Source organism: Notamacropus eugenii, chromosome 1 (genome assembly GCF_028372415.1).
Source record: "Notamacropus eugenii isolate mMacEug1 chromosome 1, mMacEug1.pri_v2, whole genome shotgun sequence".
Lineage (NCBI taxonomy): Eukaryota > Metazoa > Chordata > Mammalia > Diprotodontia > Macropodidae > Notamacropus > Notamacropus eugenii.
Window position 1 is genome coordinate 652,577,898 of NC_092872.1, and position 23,249 is coordinate 652,601,146.

Here is a 23,249-nt window from a genome sequence, read left to right on the forward strand (position 1 = left end):
GATGTCTAGTCAGTGTTGTCTTCATAAGTGATTGATAGCATGCTATAGTGTTCAATCATAAATATTTTTTAAAATTAATTTTCATTGATATCTTGTTTTTGCATCAACTATTTTCAGTATATCCCTCTTCCCTTTCTCAGAGAGCAACTCCTTATAATAAGGGAAGGAAAAAAACTAATTCAGCAAAACTCATCAACAGATCAAAAATATCATGCAGTAGTATATATAGTGTGGCACATTTGTAGTCCCCATACTTCTGCAAAGAAGGAAGGATTGTTTTCCTTGGAGGAATATATGGCTAGGAATGGAATCTTTGGGTTAATGGATATTATTTCCCTTAATATTCTAAACGTTTTATTATATCAATATAAGGATGTTTTGACTTTTAGGTATTTGAGAGTAGTAGAAGAATGTATCTGCTGTGGGGGTGTTGAAAGTACTTGAACAAAGAAGTTATTTCACATATTACCTTTCCTATTGTCTGCCTTACTTTCTGTAAAATCAGAATATTTCACCTGCCTCAGAAAGTTTAAGATTGTTCATGTATGGCAGACTTTTATGTCCCAAATCAAAGTTAGAAGTATCATTCTTTTTTAGATCCTGAACCTCTCTCTGCCTCATTTTCCTCTAAAATGGGTAATACCATCTGCCTCCCTAGGTTATTGCAGCGATCCCTTCCACATCATGAAAATTAGGAGTGTGACACTTCTACAATCTGGAAAATCAGCATAAAATTTTTTCACCTTCCGTTGTACAAGAGAAGTTTGATTTTTTCTTCTATGGGATGTTTACAGTTCCTTATTTTAAAATTTGGGTTAAGTATTTAGTCATAGGCTCGGTGTCATCTACAGTTTCTACAAAACCCCCTCAAATTGTCATTTAATGTCTTATGCCAACCTGTGATATATTGAAACCACTATGGGAAAAAGTGTGATGTGGAAGGAATAATTGTACAAGGATAAAATGAGGTGATGTTTTGAAAACCTTGAAGTGATATATAAATGCTGTTGTTATTATTGCTATTTTTAGTAAATGTTGAGTAGTAATTACTTTAAAGAAAACTTATTTATGATTTGTTATGGCTTGTTTATGATTCATACTATTTGAATTCAAGTAAATTTGTAGGGGGAAATTGGGGACTTAAAATGTAAAGTTTTTATTGTGTACTGTATTGACTCAAAAGTATAAATGTTTTTCTTTCAAAGAAAATGTAAACTAGGGCCCAGCTAACACAAAAACAAAATGATTTCATTTTAAATATGGTTTAATAATTGGAAATCAGTATTAGATCTATAACACATTTCATAGCTCTGATAAAATCATATGCACACTTCAGAGGCCCTGTTACGGAAGATTTAAATTGTGCCTTCTACATTTATTCTTCCTCTTTATAGTTTGTATTATGAAAAGTGATTTCTGTGGATAGACTTTGTTTTTAAATCCTTCACAGGACGTCTACAATTACATTATTCATTTGAATTAAATTTTGCCTATGAAGAGAATTCTGAATTTATGTTTTCAAGGTGCCTTGTGGTGAAATACAGACTAATACACAGAAATATAATTTAAAATTTTGCATCAATTATTAAATGTCTCTCTAGGATGACTAAATCTCAAGTATTAACTTAAAATTATGATCCTCTGTAAAAAGTAAATATGAGAATTGTTTGCACATTTATATCTTGAGAGGAAATGGAATTAGGGAAAACATGGAAAAACTACACAGAAATGAAAATTGTTACTTAAATGATTGGTAAGATATATGCTTTTTTAAAAGTCATATCAATTCTGTGTTTATATAACATTTTTTCCCCCTTTTTAGGTATATTCGGCTTTATGGAAGAAAATTTAGCAAAGAAGATCATGTACTTTTTATCAAGTTATTATATGAGCTGGTATCAATTCCGAAACTGGAGATTAGCATGATGCAGGGATTTGCCCGTCTCTTGATAAATCTTTTAAAGTAAGTTGGAATCTGGGATTTTTTCCCAGGAGGGTTTTAGGAGATTAAATATGTGTTCTCTGATGGCAAGACTTAATAAAGGATTTCTATTTGGAAACTTTCTGGTGAATGCTGTTACCATACTTGTAACTTTATTGGTTGCAGGAACCTTCCCTACATCATACTCAGCAAGTTATTTTTCATTTTCCACTTGATGAATTCCGTTGATAGAGCAACTTTACCCATGAGGTTACCTATTCCACTTCTGGGCAACTGTTCTTCTCTCCTCCCCCCACTCCCAATAATATTTTATTTTTTCCCCAGTTACATGTAAAAGATATTTTTAACATGTTTTTTAAAATTTTGAGTTCCATAGCTTCCCACCCCTCCCTCCACCCAAATGCATACAATTTGATACAGGTTATACACGTAAAATCACATAACACGTATTTCTGTCTTAGCCTTGTTATAAAAGAAAACACAGACCAAGAAACATACGCACATGCAAAAAAAAAAAAAGTGAAAAATAGTATGCTTCAATCTTCATTCAGACTCCATTAGTTCTTTCTCTGGAAGTGTATAGCATTTTTCATCATGAGTCCTTTGGAATTGACTTGCATCATCATGTTGCTGAGAAAGACTGTCATTCACAGTTCTTCATTGTACAGTATTGCTCTTAATATGTACGACATTATCCTGGTTCTGCTCACTTTGCTTTGTTTCACTTCATATAAGTCTTTGCAGGTTTTTCTAAAAGCATCCTCCTCATAATTTCTTAAAGTGCAATCATTTTCCAGTCATATACCACAACTTATTCAGCCATTCCTGAACTAATGGGCATCCCCTCAACTTTCAGTTCTTTGCCAAAAAGCACTGTTATAAATATCTTTGAAGGAATAAATCATTCCTCCCCTCCCCTCCCACCTTTTAAAAATCTCTTTGGGACACAGACATTGTAGTGGTATTGCTGGGTCAAAGGGTATGCACAGTTTTATAGCCCTTTGGGCATAGTTCCAAATTGCTCTCAAGAATGGTTGGATTAGTTCCCAGCTCCACCAATAGTACATTCATTAGTGTCCCAATTTTCCCACATCTTTTCCCAAAATTTATCATTTTCCTTTTCTGTCATATTAGTCAATCTGATAGGTGTGAGGTGGCACGTAAGAGTTGTCTTAATGGCAACTCTTAAATTTTTCCTCATAGGATGTTGACATCTCCTCCTGAATAAAAACAAGCATGATCTTTTATCTATATAACAGACTCTGTTAAATCTAAATGAAACATTCCCAGGTTTTCCAAACAGTGCTTTTTTGTGATTTTGCATCCTTGGATATATTTCAGTGGGTCTTGTGATAGACTCTTTATTTCTACCTATTTTATTTCTCAGTGTCTTTCCTAAAATGTTGTACCCAGAACTAAGCCAGACATTTCTGAGGTTTCTAGAAGAATTTAGAGCTAGAAGGAACCTTAAAGGTCATCAGACCCTCTTCATTTAACAAACAAGGAAACTGAGGGCCATTGTTTTGCTTTGTTATTTTCCAGGGTCCTGCAGGGTAATGATTAGGAATGCCAAAATTCAAACCAGATTTCTCTGACTCTAATTCTAGAGCTCTTTTTATTCCACCCTATTGCCTCTCTTAAAATGTGTTCTGACTGGAACACTGGAGTCAAGCATACTATACTTGACTTGGTCTATATTTTTGTGATAGACGAGGGCCAAGAACCCTTTTATACTCTGCTAACATTAATCTATTACTCCAATCTGTTGAAACCTTCATTCAGTTCCAAAAATATCCAGATGTACTATTATATAGTATCTTTTGCTGTTGCTCTCATCTCCAAGGAATTAGGGGAAGACTTTATCAAATGCCTTCCTATAATTTGAATATATAATGCTTGACATTTCCAGCACTTCTAGTGTAGTAACCCTGTCATAAAAGGAAATTAGGTAAACCTGGCATGACTTACATGAAGCAGCCGCTCCTTTTACAAATGTTCAGAAGCCATTAAGAATTTTGCGGGGAATCAAGAGTCAAAGTTGTTGACCTGTGAGGTTAAAGCAGGAATGCTTAACATTTTTGTGTCATGGACCCTTTTGGCAGTCTGGTGAAGCCCAGGCATCCTTTCTCAGAATAATGTTTTTAAAAGTATAACTAAAATAAACAGGACTAGGAAAAAGCAAACTCCAATCATGTTGAAACAGTTATCAAGATATTAAAACAAAAACAAGTTCACACATCTGAGGTTGAGAATCTTTTCTTTAAAAAATTTATTCTCTTTCCCCTTTTGTAGGAAATAATTTGTTTATAATCAGGCTTGTGCAACTTCTCATTTTCTCTACTCCATCTCCTGAAGGATGAAATTATCAACAAGGCAAGACTTTCTCAGCTGGTATGCTTTTAGCCTTTAAAATATCCAGATAGTTGAAGTTCCCAAGTTCCCCTTCAGTTTGTAGCCTACTTCTGTGTCAGCTGTGTGAACTACTTTTGGAACTCATTACCCATTTTCTCTTTCTGGCTTGAAGCTATATAATATATTCCAACCATAATAGCTATTCTGTTTTTCTTTTCATTGATCTTCCTCCATAATTCCTTCTTAGGGGGATTTCCATGTAGGGGTATGTTTGTGTGTATGTGCGTGTGTGTATTTTAATGTTCAATGATATTCCACAACTCTACCATTAGCTCTAAGCTAATTTAGCTCTAAGATTTACTTTTCCTTTGCTGTGTCATGAATTGTACGACCTAAGTCTGTAATGTTCATGTGCTCATAGGCTTTAGAGCTGGAAGGAATTTTTTTATAGAATATTTCTTCGTCATTTTCTTGATGAGAACCTTGATATCCCGAGAGGTTGCTTAAGAGGTTGCATATGTAGAAACAAGAGAATTAGGATTTGAAGGTAGGTACTTTGGTACCTTATTGAGTCTTCTTATCCACTATCTAATTGTTTTTCACTTTGTATTCAGTGTTCTGTACATTTCTATGTAGATATCTAAAGACAAGAATGTTAATCCTTCACACCCCTCCATTCCTGTTCTTCTATTGTCATATCTGTAGTAATCCCTAGCATTTGACTCAGTAACAACCCGCACCATTTTCATTTTAAGATCCTCTTGGTCACAGCATTACATGTACAAGTTTCTAGCCATATATATTCTTCCAAGCTTTTCTTAGATTCCCAGCCTCTCATCCCTGGCCAAGACATTCTTTTCTTAAGCCCTGGTCCAGAATTCTGAATTTAATTTCTGACATGTCTAGATAGCTGTTCTTTTCCTGTGCCATCCTTTTCTTCTGAAGTCCCTAGCTTCAATTCACAACAGTAATGAAAATCCCACTAATATTCCTAAGGTCTTTAACTTTAGGACATCACAGTCTCTTAAAAAATGCCTTCTAGGTTGCTCTGAAAGAATCAATCATTTGTTTCCACATGTATCACTGGAAGTGGATAGTGGTCATCAGGTTTGACAAGTCTTGTGTGAAAGTCCTAGGAAATAAGCATATCTCCTGGTTATTCAGGCCAGGTTGACAGATGATTACCTTCATAACCCTCAACAGAAATCAGCCATTAGATCTCATTTTGTTCTATGGCCGCTGAGTCTCTTTCTTGGCATTAACTTTAGTTTATTATCATTGTTCTGGAACATAGGAAATTGTTTCTCTTTACTCTTTATGGGAAAAAAACACTTTAATTTCTTAGGTAGTTTGAATAGTTTTGTCTCTTTCTGCTGTCTCCTAAAACAGTTTAGAATCCTACTTTGACTCTTAGGAGTTTCTTTTTGGTTTTCTTCCTAAAGCATTTTCCCATAATTTCAAGGTGGCATAGTGGGTAGATACTTGATAGGGAGTCAGTAAGATCTGGATTCAGTTACTGCCTCAGACACTTGGAAGAAGTACAACCTGGGCAGATCACTTAACCTGTTTAAGCCTCAGTTTTCTCACTTTACTATAAAATGGAGATAACAGCTGTACCTACTCTCCCATAGGATTGTTTTAAGTTTTTTTTTTTTTAATGAGATTATATACATAAAATGCCACACAACTATAATTTCTACTAAGGAATATTCCCTTGTCTCTAACAAGATGAAGAGTTGGAAGGTATTCCCCTAGTCTTTTAACCTCCTGGTGCGTATGTCATCATGCAATTTGAAGAAAAACAGTTGATAATTTGCTCTTAAAGAAATGTAAACATAGAGTAATCTGTGTCATTGGAACACTTCTCACCCTTCATGTTTCCTTAGTTTTTCTGTAGCTCTTGTAACTGCCATGCAGGACTTCTCAGTTGGGAGTTCCTCAGAAAGACTTTAAAAAAATTAAACCATGGACTTTCTAAAGTGTTTTTTCTCTGTTTCATAGTACTTCAGATTATTTATTAACCTAAAGTTAGCAGATTCTTGTTACTTACCTACTAGAAGTAACTCAGTTGAGGTTATTTTAAATAAGGCTCTTGAAGACATAAGAACTTAGTGCTAGTGATCAGTGACTGTCAACTTGCATCTTACCTCTTCACTGAGTCACCATATTGCTGTCAGAGTCACTGGCAGTTAGTCACTGCCGCAAAGTTTTTAACATTTGTTGATCATTTTATGTCTCTTAGTTCTGTTCAACTCTCAACTATGTTCTCAATCTCTAAAGGAAAGAGATCACTTGAATTTTTTGTCTCTTTCAGAGCATTTTTAGGCATATAGTAAGTACTCAATAGTATCTTAGATTTAAAGTTAAAAAAGATCTTAGAAATCATCTAGTCTGACCACTTACTTTTATAGCAGAAAATTGAGGTCCCAAGAAGTTAAACAACTGGCCCAAAGTCACATAGTAATAAATCACAGAACTGTGATTCAGTATAATTCTAACAATTCAGAAGTCTCTCACTCTTTCCACTTCATTATGTTGCTTTTCAATAAAGACTCATTAATGTATTAATTTCTTGTATATCCATTTGTACTTGATGCTGTCTTTGTAACATGATGTTCTGCCCACTGCCTTCATTTAAATTGTAAAAGGTAAAACACTCTTCCAAAATGAAATGCTTTCAAGGGAGTCTTATGATTTATTTAAAAAAATAATATTCATTAAATGCACATGCCCTTCTTAATTTAAAAGTAAAATTATAATTTATTTTTAATTTAGGAAAAAGGAACTTCTTTCAAGAGATGACTTGGAGTTACCTTGGAGACCACTATATGACATGGTAGAGCGAATATTATACTCCAAAACAGAACACCTGGGATTGAATTGGTTTCCTAAGTAAGTATTCTATTTCAAATATATATTAGAGGGCTGTAGACTTTTAGGGAACTGATTGTGATATCTTTACTTTCCTGAAGCAAACTTTTGTAAAGGATTTTATGATTTTATAAATTTATAATTTTATAAAGATTCATTCCTTGACATAATAAATTATTCATATTCCTTGATCTAAGTCCCTATTCCATAGTTAACTCAAGTGATATTTAAACCATGATTCTTGGGCTGTGTGTGATGCTTTCATACACAGCCTCTGGTTCTTTCAAGACCTCTCATTGCTGCTTTAGAACTTATGCTAGTCCTTACAGAGTATGTGAGCTTAATGGTAATTTCAGAATTGATTGCAGAATCCCATAATGATGACTATACTCCCCTACTGATCTGTCATGCGTGTCCTTCCCAGTCATGTCCTTCCTCATTTTTTCATAATGTTTTGGCACATTGGGGTCAAAGTAGTATAAATTATTTTTCGTTAGAGCTTCTGGGAAATGTTTTTTTTCCTAGGTATTTGATTTATTTGCTGTTTTACCTCATAATTTCAAAGTCTGCCTTCTTAATTTGTCAGAAACATTTCCATTTTTTCCCCTTCCGTCATCTAGTGCAGATCCCTGATTTTATAAAGATGAAATGTCTTGCCCAAGGACATTTTGGTCATGTCAAGAATTTAAACCCAGGAGGTTTGTTTCCAAATTCTGTGTTTTTTCACTCTGTGCTTTGTATGCCCTTTCTCTGCCAAGTTAAGATTTGTTTGTAAACATCCAACTATGCCCCTATAATCATGTTATGATGTAGTTACTCCAAACAGTAAGTATTTTTGTAGATTTTCTATTTTTTACTCTTTGAATATATTTAGTAAATGTAAATAATTCTCTATTCAAGAGAATGAATCAATTGTAAATAAGGTGAGTATGTTTGTAATGCTAATTCTTGAGTTTTATTTTAGTTAATAGTTTAAGCTTTATCCATCACCCTATTGTTAACAAGTGGCATATTTTCAGTTCATGCAGTACACCTATTTGTAAAGTTTCTGCATAGTACAAGGTACCAGGGCTACCAAGATAACCGTAGTTTGTTTATATGATGGCTTAAAACTCAGATCAGGTGTTTCTCCATGAAACCTTCCCCAATTTCACTTCTGCTCTTAGCTAGAAATGTTCCCTTCTTCCTTAAAGCTATGTCACATTGTGCAGACCTCTCTTACACTGTTATGGTGATTTTTGTACTTATCCCTCCCATAAGATTGTAAGCTTCTTGAGGCAGGAAGTGTTAGAGGTAACATGGTGATAGTAGAAAGAATATAGACCTTACCATTTGAGTTTTTACTCCAATGCTTACTCTGTGACCATGGGCAAATCATTACACCTTTCCAGACCTCAGTTTCCTTTTGTGTCAATACTTGCACAATTTCACAGAGTTCTTATATGGACAACCCTTTATAAACCTTCGTTAATAAAGTGCTATCGAAGTGCGCGCGCACGCACACACACACCTACCCCTATATATTTTCCTAGAGAAAGAAAGGGATTCCAGTAGGGAAGTATGTGAGGAGAGTTAATTCCCAGAATGGAGGACATATATAAAAGCACAGAGGGTAGGAACAGGCAAAATAAGAATAATGAATACATTGAATTTATGAAGGAGAGTGATGACATGAGGAAAAAATGAAAAGTGTAGGTTTGAACAAGATTATGAAATTTCAAATATAGGATATATGTTACTACATAGTCAGTGGGAAGCCACAGAAGCATGATTGGAGAGGTGATGTGATAAGACTTGTGCATTAGTATTACTTTGTTAATTTTGTGAAAGATGGGAAAGATAGAGAATGGCATTAGGGAGATGGATTTGGATGCTATTACAAACGTAATAAAAAAATAGAGGTTATGAGGATGGTAAAAGTTATGAGGAGTCTTCAGGTAAGAGAGATATTGTGATTTGGTAAATAATGGGTCTTAGGGGGAAGAGGGAAGGGTAAAGAAGAAGAAATCACACTTTGAGCCTGAATGTCTTACAGAATGTATTAAATCAACAGAAATAGGTGAGTTAAAAGTGAGCAGATTTGGGGATAGGAGTGAGGAGGGGAGAGTTTAGTTCTTTACGTGTTCAGTTTGAGGTGCCAGCTGGTCACATAGCAGGTCACATAGCAGACACAAGATTTCAAGCCAGTTCATGTAACTTCCAGGTTTTCTTACTGAGTATTCCTTCTGCCCCACACTGCCTCTCCTTAGATGAGCATTGTGTAGCTATTATAAGTCAATGGAGGATATATAAAGAATATATATGTAGAGTAGGGCATTAAAATTTTTTTTTTCAAAGTTATAGAGCTCATCTGACAGAAGCAACGTTGTGGAACAAATGTCCCAGCAAACTTCTTTCCGAAATGCTGAAATACTGAAATATCTGAACATTGTCCTGCAAATCTTTTAGTCATTTTGTATATAATTCTTACCTCTAACCTTTTTTTCTTGTAATAAGAGAGATGAACTGCCAAAAATGTTCAACCTTCCTTTTTAGTAATTTAGCATTCTTTTTTTTAGAATTACAAATGAAATTTTGTATTTTTTTTTAAATCAGTTATATGCCTCTTAAATTCTAAAATGATTTGCTTTTTGTATCTGGGTTATCACATATTTAAACTGCTGTCTAAATGATCAAGCCCCTTGTATTTTAGTGATAGTGCTAAAGCTGATGCCATTTTCTAAAAGGTCTTTATCTAAGAGGGAGGAAATATGGAAAAAAACCACTTTTCAGAGAACAAATCTGTTAGCATAAGGAGAAATTTATGCATGTTTACAGACATGTATATCAGATATTGATATAGTATATATTTTGAAATATCCTTGTGCCATTTCCAGAAAGATCAGCTAGAAAATTAAAATGTTTATCTTTCCACACTTACTAGAAGCTTGGGTTATAGTCTAGGCATGTTATAAGACTTCAAGGACTTTTAAAAGCTTTGTATGAATTTTTTTTCTGAGACTTTGAATGGACCTATAAACAAATTCCTTCGCTTTCTTGCATTATTTTGTCAGTATGAATCTATTTTACGCAGCAGTCTAAATTATTTAGTTGAAACCTTTTGTAACCCATAAAAAAAGCTTCATAAAGGCAGTAGTTATTTTTTTTTGAAGGGGGGAAGGCAAGGCAATTGGGGTTAAGTGACTTGCCCAAGGTCACACAGCTAGCAAATATCAAGTGTCTGAGGCCCGATTTGAGTCAGGTCCTTCTGACTCCAGGGCCAATACTCTGTTCACTGCGTCACCTAACTGCCCCCTCAAGGCAATAGTTATAATGAAATATCTTACAGAAAAATTACTGAATAATATAGTTTGTTCTTTAAAGCACATAAGTAATTTTAACCAACTTCTGCTTTTTAGTGATGTTATTTTCCTTATGTATCCATCAGTGTTTCTCCAATAGGTATGTGCTTCTGAAGAAATTACGTGTTTTATTTCTTCCTGGTAATAGCTCTTCTTGGACATTTTATTGATTTTTTGTATTACTGTTTGAGTTTGAGCTGTCGTGCTTAAAAGTACGTGTACATTTTTAGTGTGAAGTTGCTTCTTCACATAGCACCTGAGAATGATATATTCTTGTCTTGCATGTATAGTTTCCTGGAAAGGCCACGTCCTTGAATTCAAGCTATTGCCAGAAACACGATCAGGATTTCTTCTTAACTGCACAATGTTAGGCTGATGAAATGAAACATTTTCTCTAATGGTTCTGTAGTAATTTCACAGGATTTGCAGCTAGAAGGGACCTTAGAGAGAGATCATCTAGCTCTGTGTTCTTATCTCATAAAAAAGAAATGCTCAGATCAGTAGAACTAGGTTTTGAACCTAGGTCCTTCAACTCCAAGTCCACTAGTTTTTGCATTACAACTACAATTTAAAATAGAGTACAGAGAGCTGTTTAGTTGGTAGGCAGTGCGATTAGTTCTCAGATGGTGTTTTGGGAACATTGTATTTTCATTTTTGTAGATTTATTTGAAGATTAAAAACTAAGGATTTGATTGTTGCCAAGATGATGTAAAATTTCCTTCATAAATTGTTTGCGGTTATGGTCTTTAAAAAAATAAGGCTTCATTAAAGTTTTTCTGTACATATTTCTTTTTTCATATTCAGTTCAAGTCGACCAGGCTTGTCATCACCTAAAACAATTGTCCTTAATGTTTTACATAGGTGGTAAGGATTATTGCTATATTTCTTTTGCATGTTTGGTTGGTTATATTGTAACACTTGTCACACAGGTATAACTTTTTTCCTATAAATAATTGTAATGAAAAATCAATGTTAACATTACACCACTGTTAATGAGAATGTCGCACTGTATTTAAACCTTTCTAATAGTGGAATTATTTAGAACTATATTTTGTGTGAAGTGGCAGTTGGAAAATGGCTACCTGCTAATTAAACTGACAAATATCAGAATTTGAAGGTTTAAATGTAAAATGGATAATTGTTTGACTAATTAACTTTTGGTAGGACTTGGTGTCCATTTAGGTTTAGGAAAAGCATGTCAAAGTGAACGCTTCTTCAAAATGAAGTGTTTGGAAATTGCTTGATGGAGAAGATTGTGTGAGTAGTAACTATGTTAAGTCATAAGAGAATTAAGGAAAATATGAATAAATTTTAGCAGAACTTAGAGTTTTTAACATTACCCTGTGTGCATTTACTTTCTCATGAGCAAAAGTTCAAGTGCGGAATTGTTAGTGAAATCAAAAGCTGCTCTGAGTATGTTCAAGGTCTCAGATTTGAATGTTATTTGTCATGGTAGCATATCCATCAATTCTACACTTGAGCTTAGAAAGTAAACTTTGTTGCAGTGGCTTAGAAGATAGATGTCTCAGGAAGCAGAAACTTTCAAATCTGGGTTAGCCCACTTTCATAAAACCTGCTCCTGATAGAAGGGAGTGTCCTTGTGGTCACTCATCTGTTGGAGATAAGGCATTAAGTTTGATGATTTCCTAAAGGAATTCATAATAGTACCACATTTGCTTGCAAAGCATTGATCGAAGGGGATTACGTTTTCTTTTAATTATAGCATAACTTTTGTGAGAGAAATTGTGATGTGGGTGAACCCACCAATAAAGCTAAAAGTTGACTTTCCCTAGTTACTGCATAGATCCTTTCTGTTAGTAATGCCATCATCATCATCAAAGGAGTAGAGATTAGAATTATGTCTTCATTGTCATAAAATAAATTTCCAACTCTTGGAAAAACATTGTGATATATTTCACTTCCTTTAAAAATTAGTGAAATATAAACAGTAGCCTCTAGCCTTAACCTTTTATTTTATTTTTAAACAGAAACATTGTTCCCTCCATCTTGAGAGATTACAAGAATCACAAAAGGTCAATATACAGATATCACAGGTTAGAGAGACTGTACCCTTTTCTGGATAAAGAACCTATATCCAATGATACAGACATTTTATGTAAGGATGGGTTTGTAAATTGGCTTTATTTGGAGGAAATTAATCACATTCACACATATCTCACTCTCTTCTGTTGTGTTGGCAGTCACCAGTTAGCTGCCATCCTTTCTAAAATGGGGCAGAGAGAACCAGATTATTAGAAAAACCATGCAGCAACCAGTGACTGCTTTTTTAGAATTATTTATCAGTCCTTGTATTCAGTGACATGAAAGTATGTAAAAAGCCTGCTGGTGCAGTAACAATATTACTGTAATGGAAATAGCAGGTTAGCTGTATGGGATCTAAACCACTTTAAAATATCATTTATTCACCTAAAAGGAGTAAAATCAATTTGAAGAAATAATTTCAAAAACATTTTGTACATTGTGTTGTGCTCTGACCTGTTGAATAAGTGTTATCCATTTATTCCCTCAGTTTGCCATTCTAGAATTTTTAAAAAGTATCTCATAATATTTTATTTGACTAGGAACCTGGATGATTCTCTTCTTTCCTCTATAATGAAATCTTAATAGTTCTCTATGTAATTTCCAAATTTAGTTTTATGTTATAAACTAAGAGAAAAACTAACAATCTTGATTAAAATTCACTACCTTTGACTTGTGTTGGTTGACAAAAATGTAGTGTATGTCCGCTCTCTACCTAGCATGAAATTAGGCAATTTTAGGGGTTCTATATCCTTTTTGCCTTCTGGTATTTTAAATCTAATTGAAAAGTCTGGCTGTCTACCAAGGCAAACAGCCTTGGGGACCTGTAAACTAAACTCTTCATCGCCATTTTCTCTGCCTATCTGAATTTTTAGCTTTTTGTCAGAAGCAAAATCAACCAAAAGTTTTATGGGAAGTGTTCCATGATGGTTCTCTGGCTATGGCCTTCTTTTCCTTTTTCAGAACCTAATTTTGTCAGAGATGTGTCCAGGTTTTCTTAAGAGTTTGTTTAATATTAGAATACTTTTAAGTTTTGAAGACAATTTTCTCAAAGTTTCACATCTCTTGTGATTATCCTATTTATTTGTCTGCTTAATTTTATTTGTAATTTTGTCATTTGAATATTTCAAAATTGTTCTTAATTTTTCAGAGAAATTGGATAAACTTTCATGTCACTTGTGTATTGAATATAATTTAATACAGCCTTCTGTAAGAACTTCAAGTTTTCATTTGGGGAAATTGCCTAAAAAATTTGCCTAATTTAAAATAAATAATAGAAATTATGAGAATATTTATTTTATGTCTATATGTTATGCTTATATGTGTGTACATATATACACACATATAGATATAGATTCCTTATATATCTGTCTTTGTACTACAAGTGACATAACATCTGTAAGATTTCAGGTCAAAGTCCTTGACTACCCCTTTAGACATAGGTTAGATTCTACTCATTATTTATCCTTCCATATTTTGTTATTAATGGGGCATACTTTATCTCTTTAGTATCAGCTACAATAATAATTATCAATGAAAATCTACCATTCTGGTAAAATATATAAATATATATGTATATGTATGTATGTGTATACACATATACATATATATATATTTATACATATGAATGAAAGGACACTGTGACTTAAAAAGTAAAGCAACATTGGTTGCAGGTTTAAAAAAATTACATACAGATCTCTACCTTACAGGTGGGCATATTAATCATCTTTTTAAATTTAGAGCATTGGTTAAACCCTCCAGACTAAATTAGCTAATAAATAGATAATATTCTTGATAAAAATATGTCAACAAGTAACAAAGAGGCTTGAAAAATTAACTGGTAGGTTACAGAAAAAAATATACCTTTTCTGGCAATAGATATAAATGCATGCACAACAGATTTTGATATGTTTGTAATTTCTTATTTATGTAGAGACTTTACTGAAAACTAAGAATTAGGTTTTGAAATGAAAACTGTTGTATACTTGATGTATATATACCATACGCAGTGTTTAGCTATGGAGATTGTTATAGTTAGTAAAGAGGGAAAGTGATTTTTCTTTGCCAACTGGATTAGTTGTTCCCTGAATATAATAGCAGGGAGAAGAAAAAAATAGATTTAAGAATTGTTTTCATTTTTGTGATTATGCCTAAAATATCTAAAGAATTAGTTATTGCATGTACACAGATGGTGTCTAATTGCATCATAGATTTAAAACACAATCATTTGTTGACTGAATTAATTATATGGGTTGTTCTTAAAATACACTAATCTAATTGATTCAATGACTTTCCCCCCCCAGTTCTGTAGAAAATGTTCTAAAAACACTCGTGAAAAGCTGCCGACCGTAAGTAACTTTTAACTTTAGTGTTTATAAAGTCTAGCTTCTTTAGTGTATGTGTTTAGTGTTTTTTCCCTTCTAATAGCTATTGCATTTTGAAGAGGCAGTAAAAGGCTTAAATAGTTCCTGAAGAGATACAAATGTTCTCATTCCTTTTCCTAATCAGTAAATAAAATGAACTATATTTAAATGCTAACAGTGTACCTAAAATGCACCAATGTCTACATTTCAGTGAACATCCCAAATGAAAATCAGAAAATCCAATAAAATAGCTATATTGAACAAGTATTTGTTTACCTGGTACTATAATAGGTATTAATATTTAATGGCTGAATGTTTAAGGACAAGACATTATGTTTTTGCAAAATTTTTCAGTTTTCATTTTGATGTTTGGCGATGTGTAGGCATAGCCCTTGTTTGCCATTACCCTCTGCACCCATAAATACTTCACTAAATTGACTTGCTATTACTGTGTATATATTTAAGTTACAGAACCACATTATATTAAATAATTTAACCCCAGATGTTTCACTATAGTGTAGTTCTTATTTCTTTGTCATTTAGATCACATACATTTTCCACACAGAAAACTATAATATCATGCTAAAAATGTGAGTGATGAAGAGCAGTTGGTGAGTTGGGTCAGTTTCTCCCATTATACTTCCTCCCTATGGAGTGCTGGTTGCAAATATTTCTTATTAAAAATTTTATTTTTCCTAAAATGAAAAATACCATTTGTTTATAGCATTAAAAATAGGAAGCTCAAATAGATAGAATTCAATTCAAATATCATAACATATAATTCCAAATAATTGAACTATTTCCATGTCTTTACCAGTTACCCACTCTAAAAATGTTTTGCTGGCATGGATTCAGTGAGTTTTGTTGAATGAAAATTCTGTGTATCTGATGAACCATAAGTGCCTGTGTAGCATTTACCATATATCCAGTTGATTGATTAGGGCCAATGTGTCACCAAATTGATAGGAGCTCTGTGTGTGTGTGTTATTAAAAAAACCCTTTGAATTGGTTTTTGCCCTTAAAGAGCTTATGATCCTGTTGAGAGTTGTGTCATAAAACAACTAGGAAGCAATAAACACTGTATGTAATCAAATACAGTAGCATAATTCACAAAAATCACACAGAAATTAAGAGAAAGTAAAAAACACAAAAGGAGTAGTAAGAATAAGCAGGAAAGGTTTTGTTGAAGAAGTAAAAATTGAAGAAAATTTCATATACATGTTCCTTTGGAGTGAGAGATGATGAGAGATGAAGATGGATGGAAAGGGTTGTACTGAATTATGTAAACTAAGGGTAGAGATAAACTAAAATGTGAATTATATAAAACTTAAACCAACCAAATGATAGCTAGATAAAAAATCAATTCATTATGTTTTGGGCTACTTGTTAGCCAGTGAGCTCTGAGAGCCACACCATTAGCTGATAGATGCCTTATGATCATATAGCCCCAGGTAGTTGGGAAAGACTCTTGACCACATCTCTGCCCAAATTAAAAAATCAGAATCACATGGTTTTTGAAAAATAGTCTAAATTTTATTTAAAATACCTTTAAAGTTCTTTCTAGAAGTACTGCTTTGGAATAGCTTTTTTTTATTCCTTTTTTATTCCTTTTACTGTATAAGAAGCCCATTTCTATGTGCCATCATAATAGAATTTTACTGTAACAAGACTTGGCTGTAACAGCAGTTTTAAAATTCCCATCAAGCTCATTAAAATGGAATTCCTGTGAAGTAGCTTCTGAAGTATATGAGAAATGTAGATGTGTTACAGTCTTTGTTTTTAAGTGTTATGCAATTAAAATTATGATTTAGAATCCTAAAATTTGATTGCCTTTAGTTTGATAAACTTATTACTCTCATAAAAGCCCAGCACAGGTATGCTATAATCATATGAATCATCTCTAAATTGGTGATAATTCAAACCTAAGCTTATATATCCCACATAAGCTTACATTTCTTAAGTACTCTAATTTTTGAGTTGAAGATTATGCTATACTCTGTAGGACATAAAGTAGTTATTTCCTGTTGGATAATTACAATTGCAAATGTGATTTCAGAGATAAAATGAGTGTCCACTGGCTTCAGTGGGAAAAAAAGGAACCTCCTTGAAAATTGTTTATGTTGCAGAAAGCCAAGAATTTGTAGCAATTGATTATTTCCATGAATAGCGTAGTTCAAATAGAATTGTTTTCTAATAGCTATGGGCTATTAGGTCTCTTCTGTTGTTCATGCTTACAAAATTGTGCATGTATTGATTCCAATATTGAAAGTAATTTCAAATATTATATTGGATTCTGCTAATGAAATCCAAAATAAGCACAATGAAGAAATTCCATCAGATACTACCTAAAACATTTTCCGTATAAAATTAAAGTTCAGGTTTATGTAATGGACCAGGGTCATTTAAATCTTAATCATAAGTAGGTGGGATTTAAATTGCTCAGATGTATGTTTGGGATGATTCCCCAGCTTTTCTTCCCATGAATAGTACCCAAGATCAAGATTTTCTTAATTATTACTCTAGCTTTGTTACTATTTTGAACCAAAGTTGGGTAATTTTTTAATACATGTTTCATACAAAGCATCTTTCTCATTACCTTTTACATGTCTCTAGGACATAATTTAACTTTGTCAGTTTTCACTACTTCAGAAAACTGTCTGTTTCTTTACTAATAGAAATATAGATTTCTTTCACTTGGATTTTGTAATGGAAGATCTTAATATTCCTGGAAAATAAGGTGGCCAATGAACTTTTCAAATACTGTAGCTAAATAATGAATTTCTGCATAGAATTTGTGAATTTCATTCAGTATGGTTCAGTCTTTGTGGAATTAGCCAAGAAGTAGTAGGATAGATTTGCTAAGTGCTTACTTCTATTTTTTCCTCACAGGCTAACCTTAAAATTTAGTCTTAAGCTTGTATTGTTATTTTTGTTTGTTTTGCAACTTAAGCTTATCATTAAAATTTTGACAGTTCAATGGGGATTAACAAAATTTCCATTATTGCTATTCATGATTTTAGTCATTAACACAATTACTAGCTTCCCAATTCTGTTATATGGTAACATTTTGTTCCATGTTCAGAGAAGCACCTTCATACTTTACTCTAAAAACTGAAGCTTATATCCATTAAGTATAAAACAAGTAAAAATTTTCTTACTTTGTAAGGTACTTTCCTGAGGATGCTACAGCAGAGATGTTGGAAGAATGGCGGCCTTTAATGTGTCCTTTTGATGTTACAATGCAGAAGGCTATCACTTATTTTGAAATATTCCTTCCTACCTCTCTTCCTCCAGAACTTCATCATAAAGGTTTTAAGTAAGTATGTCTATGAGGATGGAAGGATAGAGTGTCAAAATACATGATTCTGTTCTGCCAAATTACTAAAAAAAATTAGTAAAAAAGTTCATTGCCTAATTATATAGAAATTAAAGCAGCATAATACTTAAAACCATTTAAATGAAAAGTATAAATAGATATTTAGTAATTTTGTTATTGAGAAGGTAAAAAAAATCAATTCCTGAGTAAAACAAAATAAATATGCTACTTATTCCTACAGATAATGAATTGGTAAAAGTCTTTAATAAAAATAGATTGTTATTTGAATGCTAGCAGTGTACCATGGAGGCACTTGGCTCTCATTATTAAATAAGATTTCTACTCAGACAGTAGTGCTTCAGATATAAGGTTGAGAGCCCTCTTCCATTTCATGTTTCGTGCCCCACCCACTCCTTTCTTTGAATACTCTCCTTCCCTGCTTAGAAGATAATGGGGTTTTAGAGGGAAAAGTACGGGAGTATCTAGGTCTTTCATTGATGGAAGAACAAAAGTGTGGGAAATCCTAACAGTGGTCCTAGCCACTGGAGTAATTGGATTTTGAAAACTATGTAGGATATACCCCTTATGCCTCTGTGTCTGGGTAACTTTTTTTTTTAAATTCAGATAACTTGGCTAAAAATTATTTTGATATTTATGAAAATGTTTTCTTCTGCAGGCTCTGGTTTGATGAGTTAATTGGCCTTTGGGTTTCAGTACAGAATCTCCCACAATGGGAAGGGGTGAGTTCTCATTTTTCCTTCCATTTTCCATTCCAGTAATAATAAATCTGAACAAATTCATTTCTTAGTATTGGAAATAAGCCATGTCATGAAAAATCTTTATTTTTCTCCTCTTTTCTCCAAATCAGTGAAATAACCTTGCTTTGGTGTATTTTTTGTTACCTACTGGTAATCAATATACAATTAATATTATAACATGGAAACAGGGACTGTCATAGAATTTTTGTGTCCACATTAGCCACGTATTTAATGAATTCTTGTTGAATTAAATATGGTGATTATTCAGTTTCTGTTTGTCTTCAGAGTGGTGATTTTAGAAGCATTTATATGTCTAAAATTAAAAGTACAATTAATTTTTAAATAGTAGAGGTGTTTGCATTAAAAATGTAAATTTAGGATTTCAGTGTGTGCTTAAATTTATAAATTTAGTTTTGGTGAACTACAGCCTATAACAACTATGAAAATAAGTCCTCATTACAATCAATCATTGTTGAAGAGACAAATTAGATATAGAAAAGGGGATGATGACAAATCAGAATAAAGTGGGATTATTTTCTTTCTTAGAAGTTATTTTTATTGATACCTTTTGATTTTCTGTCATGAGTTTCTGACTATATACTCCTTCCTGCCCTTTCTGGACAACCATCTGTTATAAAAACTGTTTTAAAAGATAGAGGGGGGGGGAAGCAGTTTAGCAAAATTAGCACATCAGCCATTTCTGACAGTATATGCAACTTTCCATATCACTGTCCCTAGCTGTGAAGAAAGGGAGGTGCATTTTCTCTACTCTGGGGCCAAGTTTGATCATGTAATTATAAAGTTTTCCATTTTGTTTTATTGTTGTTATTCATTCAAATCTTAAATACACAGATGTGCACAGAATATGTTTATTGAACTATGTCTCCCTTTTCATTTACTTTCAGCAATTGGTAAATCTCTTTGCTCGTCTGGCCACAGATAATATAGGGTACATAGATTGGGATCCATATGTACCAAAGGTAAGAAAATCTGGTAGTAAAATGACCACCGCATCTATTTGAGATAATTACTACTTTATAAAATCTTCCTTTACAACACTGATATTTGTAACTCTTGTCAAGCCTGCTTGCCTATGATTTGTAAAAGTAATTAGTTACTTTGCAGAGATGGGTTATTCACTCTTCCAAAGTGATCATAGTCTTTTGAGGCATTGTATGAATCTTGATTTACCTTTAGAGGTCCTTGAACTCTAGAGATGTCAGAGGATGGTTTAGAGAGAGGTATTTTACAGCGAGATTCTATTACCTTACCTTCCTCCCTAAGTCCAATGTATTATTCATATATAACATCATGTATTTTTTTTTTTCTTTAAAAGTCAGGTTTCCTAGTGAGTAGAGAGATGGGGCAAAGGGCAACAAAAGGCAAATACTTTGTTTCTGTTTAGCTGACATTCCTTCTTTTGCATCCCAGTAGGAGTAGATTTGAATTATTCTTTCTCTACTTAAGCTCATCTACTAGAAAAGATGTTTTTATCCGAAAGATTTGGTTGCTTCTTCTTTTAAAAATTATTTTATTTGTTTTCCATTTGATGTGGTTGCTTCTTGTAGCAGAAAGAATGAGGTAGCTTAAAGAGGAGGGTAGCTAAGGTCATAGGCTGAGCAAATAATTAAATTAGGTTGGCACCATTGCCTCTTTTCAGTATCAGTTTATGAGAAGTTTCACCAAGGTAACTGATTTCTGCAGTACTGAGAAAGGCAATCAATAAATAAATGAATGAAGATGTTTTGGCTACTTTGTATCACTGTACTATGGCATTATGGATGATGGATACATCTTTACTTCTACAAAAAGCTATTTTAATACTGAAAATTTCCTTTGAGTGAATTTAGGATTATGATTTGATTCATATGCTCAGTGCCAAGATACTGTTTCATTACATAAGGCATTATGTGATCACTTTCCCCAAAAAAGACCAACTCTTTTCCCTGTGGCTAGAGGAAATAGTAATGAAATTTTAATCTATAGAGATTTACCATTATTTTAGTTTTTAAGATGAACAAATATTTACTATTTCTCTCTTTCTCTTTCTCTCTCACACACACAGATATTTACAAGGATTCTCAGAAGTTTGAATCTCCCAGTGGGAAGCAATCAAGTGTTAGTTCCAAGATTCTTAACAAATGCTTATGATATAGGGCATGCAGTAGTATGGATCACCGCCATGATGGTTTGTATTGCACTATTTTTATTATAAGAAATTCAACTAAAATGTGTGTTACTAATACAGAAATTTTATAAGTATGTTAAACCAGTTTTAGTGCCTCAATTTGAGCCTCAGTGGTAATTCCAGTCTTTCAGAGCAGCATTTAGGCAGAATGGGAAACTTAGTTCATAGTTGTACTTATTGTAGTACTTGGTGATTTGTTGATTGAAGAAATAGAAGCTTGTACTTTTAAAGCTGGAAGCCACCTTAGGTATTTCATACAGGCATCTAGTTTTTACAGTTCATGAAAATGAAGTCCAGAGAAGTGACATCGTAAGGTGACTACAGATAGCAGTAAAATTTGAACCCAAGGCCTCTGTTACCAGTCTATACTCTTTTTATCCTATAATTAATTTGATTTGGTCAGAATTCATAAATTAAGAAAACAAACTGAAATAAAGGCTTATTTTTACTGAGTTGGCCAGGAGGGAAAGTAGGTTTTGGATTAATGTATTCAGTTAACTGTTTCCCTCCCAATCTTTCAATCCCACATACCCAACTACTATTCGGCATTTTCAGTAGATATCCTTTTTTAGACGTTTCATACTCAACAGGTATGTTAAAACTGAATTTGTGTTTTCCCCAAATCCACCCTTCACTTCAGACTTGATGACATCTTTTGCATCTGTACTCTCCTCTACTCACATAGCCACCATCCTAGTTTAGATCCTCATCGTCTCTCTCTCCTAAATTATTAAAATATCCTTCTAATTGGTCTTCCTGCCTTGTCTCTCCCCTTTCTGATCCATCTGCTACACAGCTGCCAAAATGGTTTTCCTCAAGCATAGGTCTGACTAGTTCATACCCTGATTTAATAAACTCCAGGCACTCCATGTTTCTTTAACATCAAATATAAACTATTTGGCATTTAAAGCCCTTCACAACCTACTTCTTCAGTCTTATTATTATTATCACCTTTCTGCACATGTGATAGTCTAACCACAGTAGCCCTCTTACTGTTCTCACACATCACATTCCATTTCCTGTGATTTTGTATTGGTTAATATCCCATGTTTGGAATGCTTTCCTTCCTTACCTTCTTTGGAAACCCTCACCCTCTTTAAAACTCAGCATAAGCACTACGCGAAGTTTTTCCTGGTCTGTTTTCTTCCCCCTACAAAATTACCTTGTTTTTCATCTTTCACATAAGCTTTCAAATATAAATATCCATGCTGTCATTTTGTATGTGTTGTTCATAGCCTGTTTTGCTCTTCCCTTTAAATTATATTGAAAGCCTCATTTCTGTGTCTGTGGCCTATTTTCATACATTATGATTTGATTCATATGCTCAGTGCCAAGATACTATTTCATTACATAAGGCATTATGTGATCACTTTCCCCAGAAAAGACCAACTCTTTTCCCTGTTGCTAAAGGAAATAGTAATGAAATTTTAATCTATAGAGATTTACCATTATTTTAGTTTTTAAGATGAACAAATATTTACTACTTCTCTCTTTCTCAGTATGGTTATTCTAAAATTCAGCCCCAGAACTTAACTTGGGTGGTTAAAGTACATTAAAAATCTGTCAGGTTTTTTTTTTGTTCTTTTGTTTATTTTTGTTCCCCCACCCCACCCTTCCTTTTTAAAATTGCCATTCTAAGAACCTTGGATTGGGACTCAAGACACTTAGGTTCAAGTCTCACTTCTGCACTTAAATAGCAGACAAGTGGAGAACATAACCCCTTTGGGACTAAGTTTCCGAATATAAAATGAGGTTATATTAAAGATTATAAATTATCTCAGTAATATGATAGCACTAGTGTTCTACGATTACAGATGGAATGGAAATCTCTTGTTTTCCTTCTGTTCAATAAAAATTAAACCATTTAAAATATACTTATTTAACTAAAATCAAAGCTTAAAACAGCACTAAGACTTCTAGAGCATCCTGTTTTTTTGTTCAGTGTCTAATGACATACAAATTGGATTTATTTCATAATATTTTGGGAGATAATTAAGTAGAAGTCAGTACCTCCCCTAATATTATTAATCAGAGTGTAATACACCAAAATAAAAGAAACTGCATGTTCTTTTAGATAG

At 33.3% G+C, this 23,249-nt stretch overlaps 1 protein-coding gene across 4 annotated transcripts in view; it reads left to right on the plus strand.

Moving 5' to 3' along the window:
• Positions 1-23,249, plus strand: part of PSME4 (proteasome activator subunit 4) — a 115,371-nt gene that overhangs the window by 19,308 nt on the left and 72,814 nt on the right. The window contains exons 2-9 of one of the 4 annotated variants that reach the window (XM_072635572.1): positions 1,823-1,963; positions 7,070-7,186; positions 11,311-11,370; positions 14,850-14,894; positions 18,076-18,225; positions 18,902-18,965; positions 19,889-19,963; positions 21,049-21,171. In XM_072635572.1, the coding sequence (XP_072491673.1) occupies positions 1,823-1,963; positions 7,070-7,186; positions 11,311-11,370; positions 14,850-14,894; positions 18,076-18,225; positions 18,902-18,965; positions 19,889-19,963; positions 21,049-21,171 (775 nt within the window). Of the gene's footprint in view, positions 1-1,822; positions 1,964-4,254; positions 4,334-7,069; positions 7,187-11,310; positions 11,371-12,494; positions 12,561-14,849; positions 14,895-18,075; positions 18,226-18,901; positions 18,966-19,888; positions 19,964-21,048; positions 21,172-23,249 lie in introns of those variants that run through there. The other 3 variants (XM_072635571.1, XM_072635574.1, XM_072635573.1) reach the window with 3 other exon arrangements.